The sequence below is a fragment of the Microcebus murinus genome, chromosome 16 (genome assembly GCF_040939455.1).
Source record: "Microcebus murinus isolate Inina chromosome 16, M.murinus_Inina_mat1.0, whole genome shotgun sequence".
Lineage (NCBI taxonomy): Eukaryota > Metazoa > Chordata > Mammalia > Primates > Cheirogaleidae > Microcebus > Microcebus murinus.
Window position 1 is genome coordinate 22,258,796 of NC_134119.1, and position 13,611 is coordinate 22,272,406.

Below are 13,611 nucleotides of genomic sequence, written 5' to 3' on the forward strand. Positions count from 1 at the left end.
TAGGATTAACCCTACAGGCTTAATTTTATTTTCATATGCAAGTCATAACACCCAAATGTCAGCATAACAAAAAGATGATATCCTTGAATTCTACAAAACCTTGGTAAAATGCACTGAAATGTTGATTAAGTAGGTTTGCATGATCACTTTTCTCTACTGGAAAAATAGATTGTTTTTCTAAACATATAGATGTATTTGAAAAAGCAGAAATGCTAACAAAACAATCTAGAAAGTTCCTTATGCTGGATAATAAATTACCATTTATAACTGCCTCAAAGTTCATTGTCATGACTAAGATTTACAAAGGTCTTTGCTTGCTAAAGGACAAGAAGACAGTAGATAAACTTGTATATGTTATTCCCAAACTTAAGGGAGGGTTACTTTAGCTAAAGTAAATGAAGAAATCAAACAATAATCATGTTAATTAATTAAAAATGCTTGCTCCTACAGAAAATTGCACTGGTATTAAAGAATAGAGAAGATTTTTTTTTGTATGTTACTGTTTAGGGAATTATTTAAGTCCCATTATTAACTATATCAATAAATTTACATATTGTGCAATTTCTGAGTCTTTTTTCTTAATACTTTGTTGAGTATTAACTAAACTTTGGTAGGTATGTTGTCATGGGTTTAATCAGGTTTAATGGTATAGCAAAGTAGATAAACACCTAATGGATACTAGAGTTTTCTGTCATAGAACATAGTTTTAGAGTTTCAAGAAACATTTCTTTGGATTTTTTTTTTTTTGCAAATTTATAATTCAAAGAACAATTAGAAGAAATTTGATGTACTTTTTGAATGTTGATGAGTTAATGTTTTGAAATGCATAAGGCATGGGGTTGGGTTTGTGAGATGCAAAGGAATCTGAAAAAAACTAAAGAGAGAAAGAGAGAGAACGAGAAAGAGCAAAAGTGAGAGAGCATATGTGTTTATTGTGTAGCATCTAAGACCAAAAGAATGTCTCTAAGGTAAATTCACTGTTCATTCTTAAAATGAATAATTTTTATTAGAAATGAAAGACTCCTAAAAAAGCATAATTTGAAAAAAAACCAAACATTTATCTATAATTGATAATTGTTTTATTTCTTGGAATGCATATTAGATTCCTTGTGTATTTTACTTCATTTATGGAGATATTTTCAAACACATGTATTAACATATTCTCTGTTATTCTCTCCTTTTCTGCCTAAAGCCTTAAAGCTGATTTATTTTTCTTCCCTAAAACTTTTAACTCATCATTATTACATCCCATCCACCCATTATCTTTCCATTTGATTAGATCCAATAAATTTGGCTTCTGGGGCTAGGGGATCACTGGAGGTTGTGACTGCTGATATGTCATGAGTCATTCAACCCTTGGTATTTCTGAAACTAGTAATTGACATCATCTCTGCCTGGCTGTGAACACCCTCTGGATTACATTCCAAGCCCATGATTGAACTTGGGAGCTGAAGCTCCTTCTCAGATTAATTCATAATACTGCCTCAAGTCATAGTTCTGGAACTTCTCACTTGAACAGCATTCATTTCGGGTGGCTGATTACATTCACTTGAGCTTTGTCTCAGACTACCCAAGGCATCCAAAGATAGACGAGACCAGAACATTGGAAAATAGTAACCCTTCTATTAACACAGGCTTCTGAAGCATTTCTCATCATGCAAAGGCTGAGAATGAATTTCCTACTTTTGTGTTTATCATTATTTAGTGTCTTCCCTTCAAACTCCAGGGTAAGAAGTCTCCAGAATGTGATGCATTTCTTAACTCAGTGGCCTTCTTCAATAAACCCTGTCTCCTTCAATAAATGGAGACAAGGACTATTTTTCCTTGCTGTCAAGGCTGTGAAAATCATTCAGGGCATATAATCTCATAGCTGTAGCTGACGAAACCACCCAATATATAGAGAAGGTAACGTCACGACATGAGACATATTTCTTACCTTTCCTATCTAAGAAAGGGGAAAACTATAAATCTTACCTCATTCATATACTTCTGGTCTCTCTTTCTTTCTCTTTTTGCTCTTTTTCCTTGCCAGGAGAATATTTTATTTAGGTTCTGATATGCTTCAGGGTCTCCTTCTTAGCCCTGGGGTAAATTTTTATTCTTTTCAGCAAGTCATGGTAGTTCCATGGTGCATATTTATGGTTAATATGGGCATTTCTGTGTGGTATAACTGTGGGCTATATATAACAGAGCATAAAGGAAAGAAGCCTACAGGTTGTGGCAGGGGTTCAAGGGGGTGTCAGGAAAGCTCTAGGAACATTTTCTTTACTCTTAGAAAGTGTTAAAAAAGGATCATGAGACAAGGACTTTCCTCATGCCATACATATGTAGATCTTGGTTCCTAGGGAGGTGATGCTGATGGTGCACCTAAGTCTGGTTTCAAGTCATCTTGAAACCATAAGGGGACCAAAAAGATAGAAAGCATCTGAGTCTCCAATGACATCAATTAATTTCCAAATTAACCAACTCTCAACCACTCTGCCTTTAGATATCTTGCTGTGTGAGGTAATAAATTCCTTAATCTTCAAGCCATTAAGTAATAGCATATTACCTTCAACCACAAGATCCCTCGATATTTTAATATTTTTACATTTTACAAATGAAGAAACCAAGGCTCTGAAGAGTTAAGCATGTAATTTACTTAGAGGTCAATTTACACTGGGCCTATTTATTTCATAAATTCATCTTCTTTCCATTCTACTACCCAACTCTTTTAGGTCTGTGTGTCCTTTAAACCAGAAATAAATGATAAAAGATGGCACATACTAAGGGCTAAGCGAGCAGGAGAGATGTGTGAGATGGGAGTGACACCCAAAAAGTCTTGGTTCATGGTGGATGACTGGCAAGGGTACAACTAGGCCTTGGATCATTTTTAGAACTTTTCTGTAGCCAAGAACATATACATGAGGAGAGGAGTTGAAAAATTCTTGGGTATATTCAGTCAGATAATCTAATTCACCAGATTATTGGGCAACTAAACTCTCAAATCTAATTTTTTTTTTTAATGCAGTAAAGCTGAATAAGGACGTTAATTATCCTGAGAGATACTGCTTTGCCTTGTCTGTGTATATGGAGCCATTATCTCCCAATGGTTTGGAGTATAGGAAGGTTTATGAAGAGCTGCAAAAGTATAGATTGAATAGATCGCATGCTTTTCTGTCTTGGAGGGTTTTTTTTCCTGAGTCATAATGATGGATTCCTCAAGGAAAAACAATAATTTAAACAATAATCACTATTGGGTATACTGCCAACACCAAAATCCTAGAAAATGACCGTTGTAATTAAAAACAACTCATTCTGTGCATGTATTTCTTTCAATGATCCAATTTATTTTTCCTTCTGGGCATCTTCATAGTCAACAAAGGGGCAATAATGAGTAGAGAAATAGACATAATAATAATGCATTGCTAAATTAATTTGTTTTCATACTGTATATTTAATTTTACAGTCTCTTTGAGTGTTCAAAAGAAAACATTCCAAATATTGAAAGTTTTCAGGAATACTAATTCTTAAAATGTTCCCAGGAAATAAGTGGGATGGTGACAAAAGAGAATGAAGGGTTGATCATTACCTTAATGATTGAGAATCTCTGATATGTTTTTCCTATATTCAACACACACCCCAATAGGTGTTAATATTTGTTTGCACCCAGCATTTATTAAACTCATTTAATAGGAAACCTTTCTTTTTTTGGACCAAACACCCCTTATATGAAATAATGTTTCTACTTGTTCTGGAAATGGCATAAAAGTATAAAATATACTTATTTTAGGCATTAATTTAAAAATTTAATTGGACTGTATTGGGTTAGGCATTGGCTGTATTTTTATTTTATAACATTTTTTTTCATACAAGGTCTTACTCTGTTGCCCAGCCTGGATTGCAGTGGTGTCATTAAAGCTCACTGCAACTTCAAACTCTTGGACTCTAGTGATTCTCCTGCCTCAGCCTCCTTAGAAGCTGAAACTATAGGTATGTACCACCATGCCTGGCTAATTTCTCTGTTTTTTGTAGAGATGGGGTCTTATTATGTTGTTCAGGCTGGTCTTGAACTCCTGGCCTCAAGCAATCATCCCGCCTTGGCCTCCCAAAGTGATAGGATTACAGGCATGAGCCACCACATCCAGACTATTTTATGACATTCTTAATTGATTTAGGGGAATTTGAATTTTTATAACATAGATGTTTGAGTTATCCAAAGGCCTCTGAGAAATAGGAGTTCTACATTAGTTTTTTCTATATAATTAAAACAATAATACTATAATTAACATATGAAGTAAAACCAAATTTTGACCCATAAGTCAAAAGAGGATTTCAGACAACACCTCAAGAACCTGTGTTAATATTTTTATGGAGGTCTTCTTTTGTGTTAATTATATGGAATTCTCCTTAATTCCACTGCAGGAAAATAAAACTTTGATACTGGGACAAGGTAATATTGAGAGAATGTGGATTTATCTAATGTAAATCTTGGTATAATTATACATAGCTCAGAAAAGAGAGCAAGATAAAAAAAAAATAACAACAAAAAAACCCTTTAGATTAGAATAGGATTTAACATACACAGTTTTAAGAACTGGATATTTAAAAATGTGTGGATTCCAATAGTCCTAGAAATTAAATAATTGTAGAGAGAATTGATCAGAAATCACGTATACGAATCATTTGGTAGTGATATGAAACCACTGTACAGAAATCTGGACAGAGCAATTTCAGTGCTTTCTTCATCACAAAATAATGTGAATCCTTTTCTTTCCCTAATGGCTAAAAGCTCCACCTTCCAATGACTATCAGCTGTTAATATGCTAACACCCTCACATTTAAACCAACCTGACACAATGGAGCCAAATTCTCTACCACACCTGTGCTTAGCAAGTTGTACAGAGGGTGTGCCTATGAGTGACTCTAGAAGAAATTGATCTGACTGAAAATCCCTAGTGAAATGCAATTAAAAAAAACTGCAGATAAAAATTTGAACTATATTCTGTAGTTTTATTATGCATATTATTAATACCATTGAGCAATTTTATTAAAACTATTTTTTGTCACCAGTAAAGCAAATGAGTAAGTATGTATAATTTTTTAAGTATCAAAATTACTAAAGGAAGCATGGCTGTAGAATCAAGCATTTAGTTGGTAGATAGGAATGTAAATATGTGAATTCATGTCTTAAAAAGAAAAAAAATTATCTTTTCTTGCTTTGTTCACTGAAGTGGTCCAGAAACAATGTTCCAAAGCACAGGGTCCAAATTGCTGTTACAGGGCTGAGGAAAAGTCTGATTTCGTGTCTGGAGCAGAAAGGACCAAGGTGAGCCTGAAAGATCATTATGTCCCAGAAACCAAAGACGTTTTCAAAAATCAATGGGTCATGTCAAAAGGAAACAGATGACAGCCTAAAAAGGGCTCCCACTCACAGTAGTTGAGACAATTTGAGCATCCAAAAGAGAATAGTGGCTGTGGTTGAATGAACATACATAAAATCTAAAAATGATAAGTCAATAATTTTACATAGAAAGAGAAAAATTAATATATTCTGAAAGAAGGTGAAAAGAGTGAAATGTATATCCCATCAGTCTTGCCATCAAATCATTTTAGTATTGCTGACTCATTTATTATATGATAAATAATATGAAAGTAATGAACATAAATATATCAGTTGAAAGGCATGTTGGACTGAAAAAGATTATTGCTAAAATTACTCTATATTGTGACTTCCAAGTAGAAAAAAAATCACATGTAGTATACAAAATCCAACTGGACATACATTTACATATTTTTACAAGTCTTCTGGTCCTAAGTATATGATAAATGAAAAAGATTCTACAATGTTTTCAGGTTTTTAAAGTTATACTTCTTTGAATCTTATCAAGTTAAAGATTTAAACTCAACCTACCACAGACCTTGAACTTGAATGAGAAAAATGGTTGCAGCTTTAATTTTAACATCTACACAAAATTTAACATTCTCTTTAGTTTATGAATGCAGGTCAAAGTCACACTAATACTAGCAAGATCTATGACTTTGTCACCGATGGAAATCACAAATATTTTCATATCATATTCCATTTTTTTCACATATAACATATTGCTTATATTCACTTTTAATGGTGCTAAGAGATATATATTATAATATTTGATAGCAATATTTCAATGGAATTTATTTTCTCTTTAGTCCCACGTACTTTATTTTATGCATTTAAAATTCTGAGAAAGGTCCATAGGCTTCACCAGACTGACAAAAGGGTCAATGGTACCAAATAAGATTAAGAACCATTAAGGAGGAAAAATAATCCTTTATAAAGGCTTATGAACTTGGTTGGAAGCTGGAAAATTTTTGTCATAGGCCTAAGGAACTGAATCCAAGAAAGTGGGTTAAGTGGACACTCTCCCCCTGAACTCACAGAACCTGTACAGGGGTTTTAAAACAGAAAATTCTTTGACACTCTCCTATCAAGAGCTGTGGTTCATGTCCCCTTTCTGTGAATCTGGGTAAACTTGTGACTGCTTTGATAAATAAAGAAGTGTCACTACAGAGCTTCAGAAATTAGGTACCAAAAAGCAATTAAGCTTCCTCCTTGCTCTCTGGGACACTTGTTCTTGTAGTCCTGAGCTGCCATGCAAGAAGTTGGGGCTGCCATACTATGAGGAAGCCCGAGCTATATGGTGAGGCCTTTTGTAGGCAATTAGCTCAATAGCATTAACTGAGCACAGCTGTAGGGTCATCCCAGCCTAGGTGACAGACATGTTGGAGAAGTCGCCAAATGATTCTAGCACCCAAGCTCTTAGGGTTACCGTCTCCCCACATTCACTTCCCAGCTGAGGTGTAAGACACCATGAAACTCAGACAAGCCATTCTCTTTATTCATTGTCTGATGTCCTGACCCACAGACTATGGATAAATAGAAAATGGTGGCTGTTTTATGCCATAGAGTGTTGTAGTGATTTATTATGCAGCAATAGATGATTAGAATAGAGTTTAGGATGATCCAGACAAGAACATAGCTAGTTCTGAGGCATGACTCTTTCTTAGTACATAATATGAGTTGAAACAAAACAGGCTACAAATGTCCTGAGAGCCTTGCAATTGTTCATAAAGAACAATGTAAGTTGTAGTTCAACTGATGATAGAACTCGGAATATTATGATTCTGATAAGTTGGTTTCAGATACTATAGAATCCTCTTGAGACAGCCCATCCTGGCTGTCTGAAGGCTACATTGGGATTTCTTTCCCAAACTCATTTCTATTCTAAGCTCTTTTTCACCTAGTGTGAGATACCAGGCCAATGCTGTACTAGATACCAACACAACATGCATCTGAGTCATGAAGGAATTCCCTAAGGAATTCTAAAGAAATAACTGCTTAGTTGTCAGATGACAGAACCCTGTGAAATTTTACTGGACACCACCATGGTTATCCAGTGCTTGGATCTCCCTAGTCTTTATGTGCATGTCATTGTTGGTCTACTGTGCAACAGAAACCATACGCCCTGGGACAATGAGTCACAAGTACATCAAAACCACCCACAAGGCATAAAGAGTATCTACAGCACATAAATAACAAGTAAGACCCCAGACTAGGGTTGTGCTGTGGGTGTTAAGCCTGGCTACTTTATTTATGTTTGGATGATGAACTGTGTGAAGCAAGAGAGTGATATGGTTTCTAAAAAGCTCATATTTTTTTGTTAACTAGCAGCAGATTTTCTACAAGACTTTTTAAGGTTTGGGATAAGGGATCTGCCATACAGAAAATATTCTGGAAGAAATGCATTTTGATTATAAAAACATTTTCAGCTTCTTAAAATACATATTTATTAAAATTTTAATTCTAAACTATAGTTTATATATGCATAAGTATGTAATATATATGCATGTGGATATGTATATGTTTTAATATTTTTCTATTTAATAATCTACCAAAACCATGGCAATGCTTAACTTAGGAAACACATTGTTTTTTCCTACTTTATTATAACATGTACAATGAAGTATAACTTGTTGTTCACAGGTCAATTTATTCTTGTCTAAAGCCCTATTCCACCTTGAGCAAAAAGCAATTCACCTTCAGCAAAAGTTATTTAGGACTTCAGAGCCCTCCTGTAGATGAACACAGGCCTGAGAACTAGGTAGGATTGTACATGGCTTGAACTTCGCTGAAGAATCAGTTCAGTTACACAAAAATTTCACTGGTTTGAAGATGTCAGATATGGATACATTGTAGAAGATTTGAAAACTTAGGATATGGAGAAAGGATGATACTGCTTTACAAATTCACCTTAACTTGGGAACGATGGAAAGTAGAGACTAGAAAAATTCGGTAAGACTGGCTAATGTAACAGAGAACTATAAACTCGTACCTGTGAGGTAGGTGTTGTGCGAGGAATTAATGAAATAGTGAGAAAGGGGCTGAGACATGTCTTCATTCAAATCCAGTTTCTCAGGTGAAACAACTCCGTTTTCTTCTCCACTCAGATAGCGCATAAATCCATCCACGGATATCTGTCCTGGAGGAAACGAAGAGTTAAGAAGAATGTGAATGTATTCTTTTTTAGGGGGTGCTAATATCAAGTTGCTTTAATTTTGAGGGGGGGGGCGGGCAAAAAATCCTGGTGGTGTCTAAGGCCGAAGACAGTGGCCACAGTTGCATTTTATTAATAGTATGGATAAACAAGAGTGTAGGATTATGCCATTTTGTTACAGTTATCTCCAAATGTTACAGATAATAGAGAAAAAATATAGTTATTAATATATGATCCTCACTGACCTTTCAGAGAATTTAAATAGTCAAACACCAACTTCCTGTTTGCAAATATAAGACTATACATCAACTTTAAGGATGGACACCAAAATGTTGTCAGTGCTTTCTCTGGGTAATAGATTTTGGGGTGAATTTCCAAATTTTCTATTATAAATACATGTTATAATCAGTAAAGTTATGCACATGTGGTTTTATTATTTAAGATGAAATGAAAGTGTCTTCAAATAATGGTCTTTTTTTCTGAAACAGAAAATAAAAATGACCACAAATGAGTCATTCCTAGGAATAAAAAGCTGAATGCTCATAAAAAGGAAGTATTTAAATTTCACATTTAGAATTTTACTTCAAATAGAAAAAATATGACTTATATTTTAGTTTACTCAGATTCTATTTAGAAATTTTTCTTTTGTTGAAATCTTTTTGAGTTTACTAATGCTAACTATTGAGATAATTCTTATTTTTTCAACTTTATTAAGCTATAATTGACAAAACTGTATGTATTTAAGGTGTACAACTTAATGCTTTGATACATGTTTTGAGACAATTCTTTATTCCAGTAAGCTTTAGAGATACATAGAATCATCTTAACTATTTTGTTCCATCACCACAGTTTGTTTCTTCAACCTTAACAATCAAACAGCACATCTGTGGGGAGTAAAAATGTTGCCAATAAATGTTGGTGGATAGTATTTCTTTTTTTATTTTTGAAATTTTCTTTGTTACTATAAAAGTGGTATATTCATTGAAAAAATTTCAGAAATGAGATAAACAGAAGAAAAACAAAACCTTTGCTGAAGACTCTTATTTCATAGGTAACTACCTTTAACAATCTTGGTATGTAAGCTTCCAGAAAAAAAAGTATGTGTGTGTTATTCTTTTATGAAGCTGCAATCATATATACATATATATATAATTATATATATATAATAACCTCCTTTGTTTATAATTGAAAAATATATTAAGAATATTTTCATGTGAGAATAAATTCTATGCATATAAATATTTAACTACAACATATGAAATATATACTATTTACATTTTATATATTGGAAAATAAAACACTATAACATGAAGTAATATTTTATTATCATTTGTCGTTAAAGTTGTTTCTCATTTTTTCACTAGTATAAATGACATTGCATTGAATATTCTAATAGTTAAATCTTTGTACAAATCCTTAATTATTTCTTTAGAATGAATTCCCAGAAATAGAATTGCTGATTCAAATACTATAAATATTTTTAAGGATTTTAATAAACATAACCAATTTCCTTGCTGTTAAAATTTTAGCAATTAACTTTCACCAATATAAAAGTACCTGCTTTTCTTCTTTTCACCCTTTCTACCAAACTTACAGGTAAAAATGTGATATCTAACAATTCTAATTTTTATTGATTTGAGCATCACTTACCCTTGAATGGTATGAGGTGTGTCATCTAAAAGGCAAAGCTAGCACTGACTATTGACCACAGTAAAGCTCTTTTCACATCCAATAAATTTCTCAAGGTGACTGATGACTACCTTTTCCAAATTTTGGAAACAGTATAGCTAAATCACCTTTACTATTTTTATCCAATAATAAATAAATAAAAAGAAATTCGGTGTTTGCTCTTTTGAAGAAAGAAGCTATTTTATAAAAGAAAAATCTTTCTAAACAAACATTTGAGTGGAAACAATATTTGTAATATGAACTGCTTACAAATTAACTCTAACATATACTTTGATAATTTCAATAATGATATAAGAAAGTGCTAAGAAGTTCTCTTGCATTAGAAATGAGAAATATGACATAAAGGTCTTTTTATTGGTATATTTGTATGAGACCAATTTTTAATAGATTCCATAGTTTATGCCTCTAAATAACCATTACTTAACAAAATGATCTTTCTGATCATGCTGCCATTGATAATAACACTTTGGTTACTACCATTGCAGAATTCTTTTTAAAATTCATCTATGGTTGAATGTATATATCCCTTTAAACTGATTTCAATTTTTGGAAACAAATCAAAGTCAACTTAGAGCCAAGGCTATTTCAATAGATTTTTTTTTCAATAGATGGTTTAAGAAACATTTTGGAGTATAAAACTCATTTAGAGGTAAAATCTTATTTTTAAAAAATCTAATTTCTTTGGAGTCTTCCTTATTTCTGTGACAAGTCCAGCTTGTCAAGTACTTCTCAAACTAGACTCTCTATTCCTCACTCCCTCCTTTTTTCCTTTCCTTCTTCCCTCTCTCTTTACTTTCCATTCTTTTCACAAAGATTTATCAAGCACCTACATATGCTAAATATAAAGAAAAATAAGGCCTGCATAAAACTCAGTTTCCGCCTTCAAAGGGCTTATAATCTAACAGAAAAATAAAACCATTCACCTCTTGAAAACTAGGCATAAGCAACTCCAAACAGGGTGGCCTCCCTGGAGTCTACTACGATGCTTTGTGAACAGTAGGTGCTAAATCACCACTTCTTTTGGATGACTAGTGTGATTCAAAATAGAAAATAAATTGTTTTGAAGCTAGAATATCACCAAAGGCAGAATCATCTTGTTTGATTCTTGTGTTCTGATTAGGTCAAATCATATGAAATTGCTAAGATTTGATGTTTCTAACCTATGCAAATGGCAATTTCATACGACTCAGTCTCTAACTACAGCTGTTCCTTAGAGGACAGGCAGTCCATGTTAAGTGTCTTCAGGGGCCTGGAAAGGAAAGTAACATGACAGCTGGATGAATGTGCATACTGGTGTGGAAAACTGGCAAGTGTGCGGTACTTCTAAAGGCATGCACATCACAGCAACAAAATACTGTGTGACCCAACACAATGGTGCTAAATTTGGTCCTGAGGCTGTAAGTCTGTAACTGTTATCCTGCAGGAATAAATATCCTTTAGTCTGATCAGTAACTTTTAAAACAATAAAAGAAATATGTCAATAGGGCAGGGGTGACAAATTAATTTTTATTTTAGTTCCAATTCCCATTGTTGGTGCCTTCTGGGTGCTTGTGTTGAGAAAGATTCTGAACCATGCTTGTGATTAAATTTGATGACTCTCCTAAGTGTAGGACAGAAAAATGAGGGTATACACACCATGTATTTGTCATCCTCAAATGACAAAGTTGGATATTATGTCAGGATATTACGATTAAGGTCAAGGTATAATTGAATGTGCCAGTTTTATTTAATTTATTAATGAGGAAGCCAGGAAGATGGCAATGCCAGTTCAAAAATGGCAATGAGACACTGATATATACACGTTATGTGTATATGTATGTATTGTTTTGGTCAGCAAAAAACAGACACATCAAAAACCATAACCTATACAGATATTGCTAAAATGAATATAAAGCTAGTTAATGTCCTACAGGTCCACTGAACTATAACCTTTTGTGTTATCTTCTCTGCCTTTATTATTTCATAGAAATCAAAGATTTTAACAACTTTTAGCTCAGATTAAAATCAGTAAAAAATAATAGATGGAATCACTATTTATGGGATTATTTATAATTATATTAAATAACTAAAAGATCCTAATGAAGGAGTTTCCCTAACTTTGAATTAGAACAAAATGAGTTTGAAGGGAAGTTCAGAGAGAATACCATAGCAGACTACAGGTGAGTAGACAGAGGATCAACTTTTCAACCCCAAAGCTTGCCTTGCTAACAAAAGGAGCAAATGCTCAAGATTTCTGAAGTGTCAAATGACAAGGCAGAGGTAGGTCAAAGTCAAGAAAAGCCAATGAAAAAGTAAACATGAAGAGTAGTGAGTAATTTGGGCATCAGCTAAGGGGTCAGAAGTTCATTTGCAAAAATGAATATGTTTCTGCATAATGAATTAGCCTAAAAATAGTTCTGACTAGTAAAAATCTTAAGGATAGTGAACAGACTCTCAGAGGATTTTCTTCTGCTCCATATAATCTACAGCTGGAATACTGCTGTGACTGTTGACCTAAACCCACGAGTCCCTTTCTATCAATCTTGCACTGTTTGTGAAAAATTGCTTACAATTTTTTTTCTGGTTCACTGAGGCGCATAGAAGAATAAACAAGCTTCAGAATTAAGATAGCAAAACACATAGCTTTTCTAAATAAATTGAAAAAGCTTGAGAATTAAGATAGGAAATACATTGCTTTTCTAAACAAATTAGTAACAGCACAAGAAATCCCGCTCCACTCCTGCCAGTGGTAACTGGTCAGGGACAAATTCCTTGACCATAGAATGAGTCAGTTATATGGACACTTAAAAGTCTCCTCTAGCTCTAAACGTCTATGAATTCAAGTGAGTTAATGATTAGGGATTATTACTAGTTAAATGAAAACAAACCACAATGAAAAGCAATGTTATAATTTTCCGAAATAAAATCCACAGGAAGCAGAGTTAAGTTCAGAAGGATAAGGCCAGCTGACAAAGGCTAAAAATAAATTCACTTACATATTTCCTTAATGAAAGATTGGTATGCTTCCAATTGGGCACTCCTCATATAATGGCACCTAAAGGAAGGTCTTTAACAATATATATAAGAATATATAGTTGTTGCATCTCTCAAAGAATAGAACAAAATCACTGCTTCAATAGATGTCAGGAAGACAGTAATTCAAATTCTGTTGTGACTCAATGATTCCTTCCAGGGATGCTTTAAAAATCATCCTTTAAAACTATGCATTTTATCTAGTGACAGGTGGATACAATTCATGCTTACAAGTGCATGCACTTCAGTCTGAAAGCTATTGTCTTGTTTGGAAAAATTTTTACGAATTGCTACTATAGTAACTTCCTCTGTTTTTTCTTTCTGAAATATTATTTGGCCAGACTTTAATTTTTTATATATTTATCTCTAATTTTTCATGTAATCTTTTTGTTCT

The 13,611-nt window shown here is 33.4% G+C and overlaps 1 protein-coding gene across 2 annotated transcripts in view; it reads right to left on the reverse strand.

Moving 5' to 3' along the window:
- The window catches only part of PLCB1 (phospholipase C beta 1), a 669,260-nt gene that overhangs the window by 172,403 nt on the left and 483,246 nt on the right, over positions 1–13,611 (reverse strand). For both annotated transcript variants that reach the window (XM_020281914.2, XM_076010933.1), the window contains exon 10: positions 8,355–8,501. In XM_020281914.2, the coding sequence (XP_020137503.1) occupies positions 8,355–8,501 (147 nt within the window). The remainder of the gene's footprint in view (positions 1–8,354; positions 8,502–13,611) is intronic.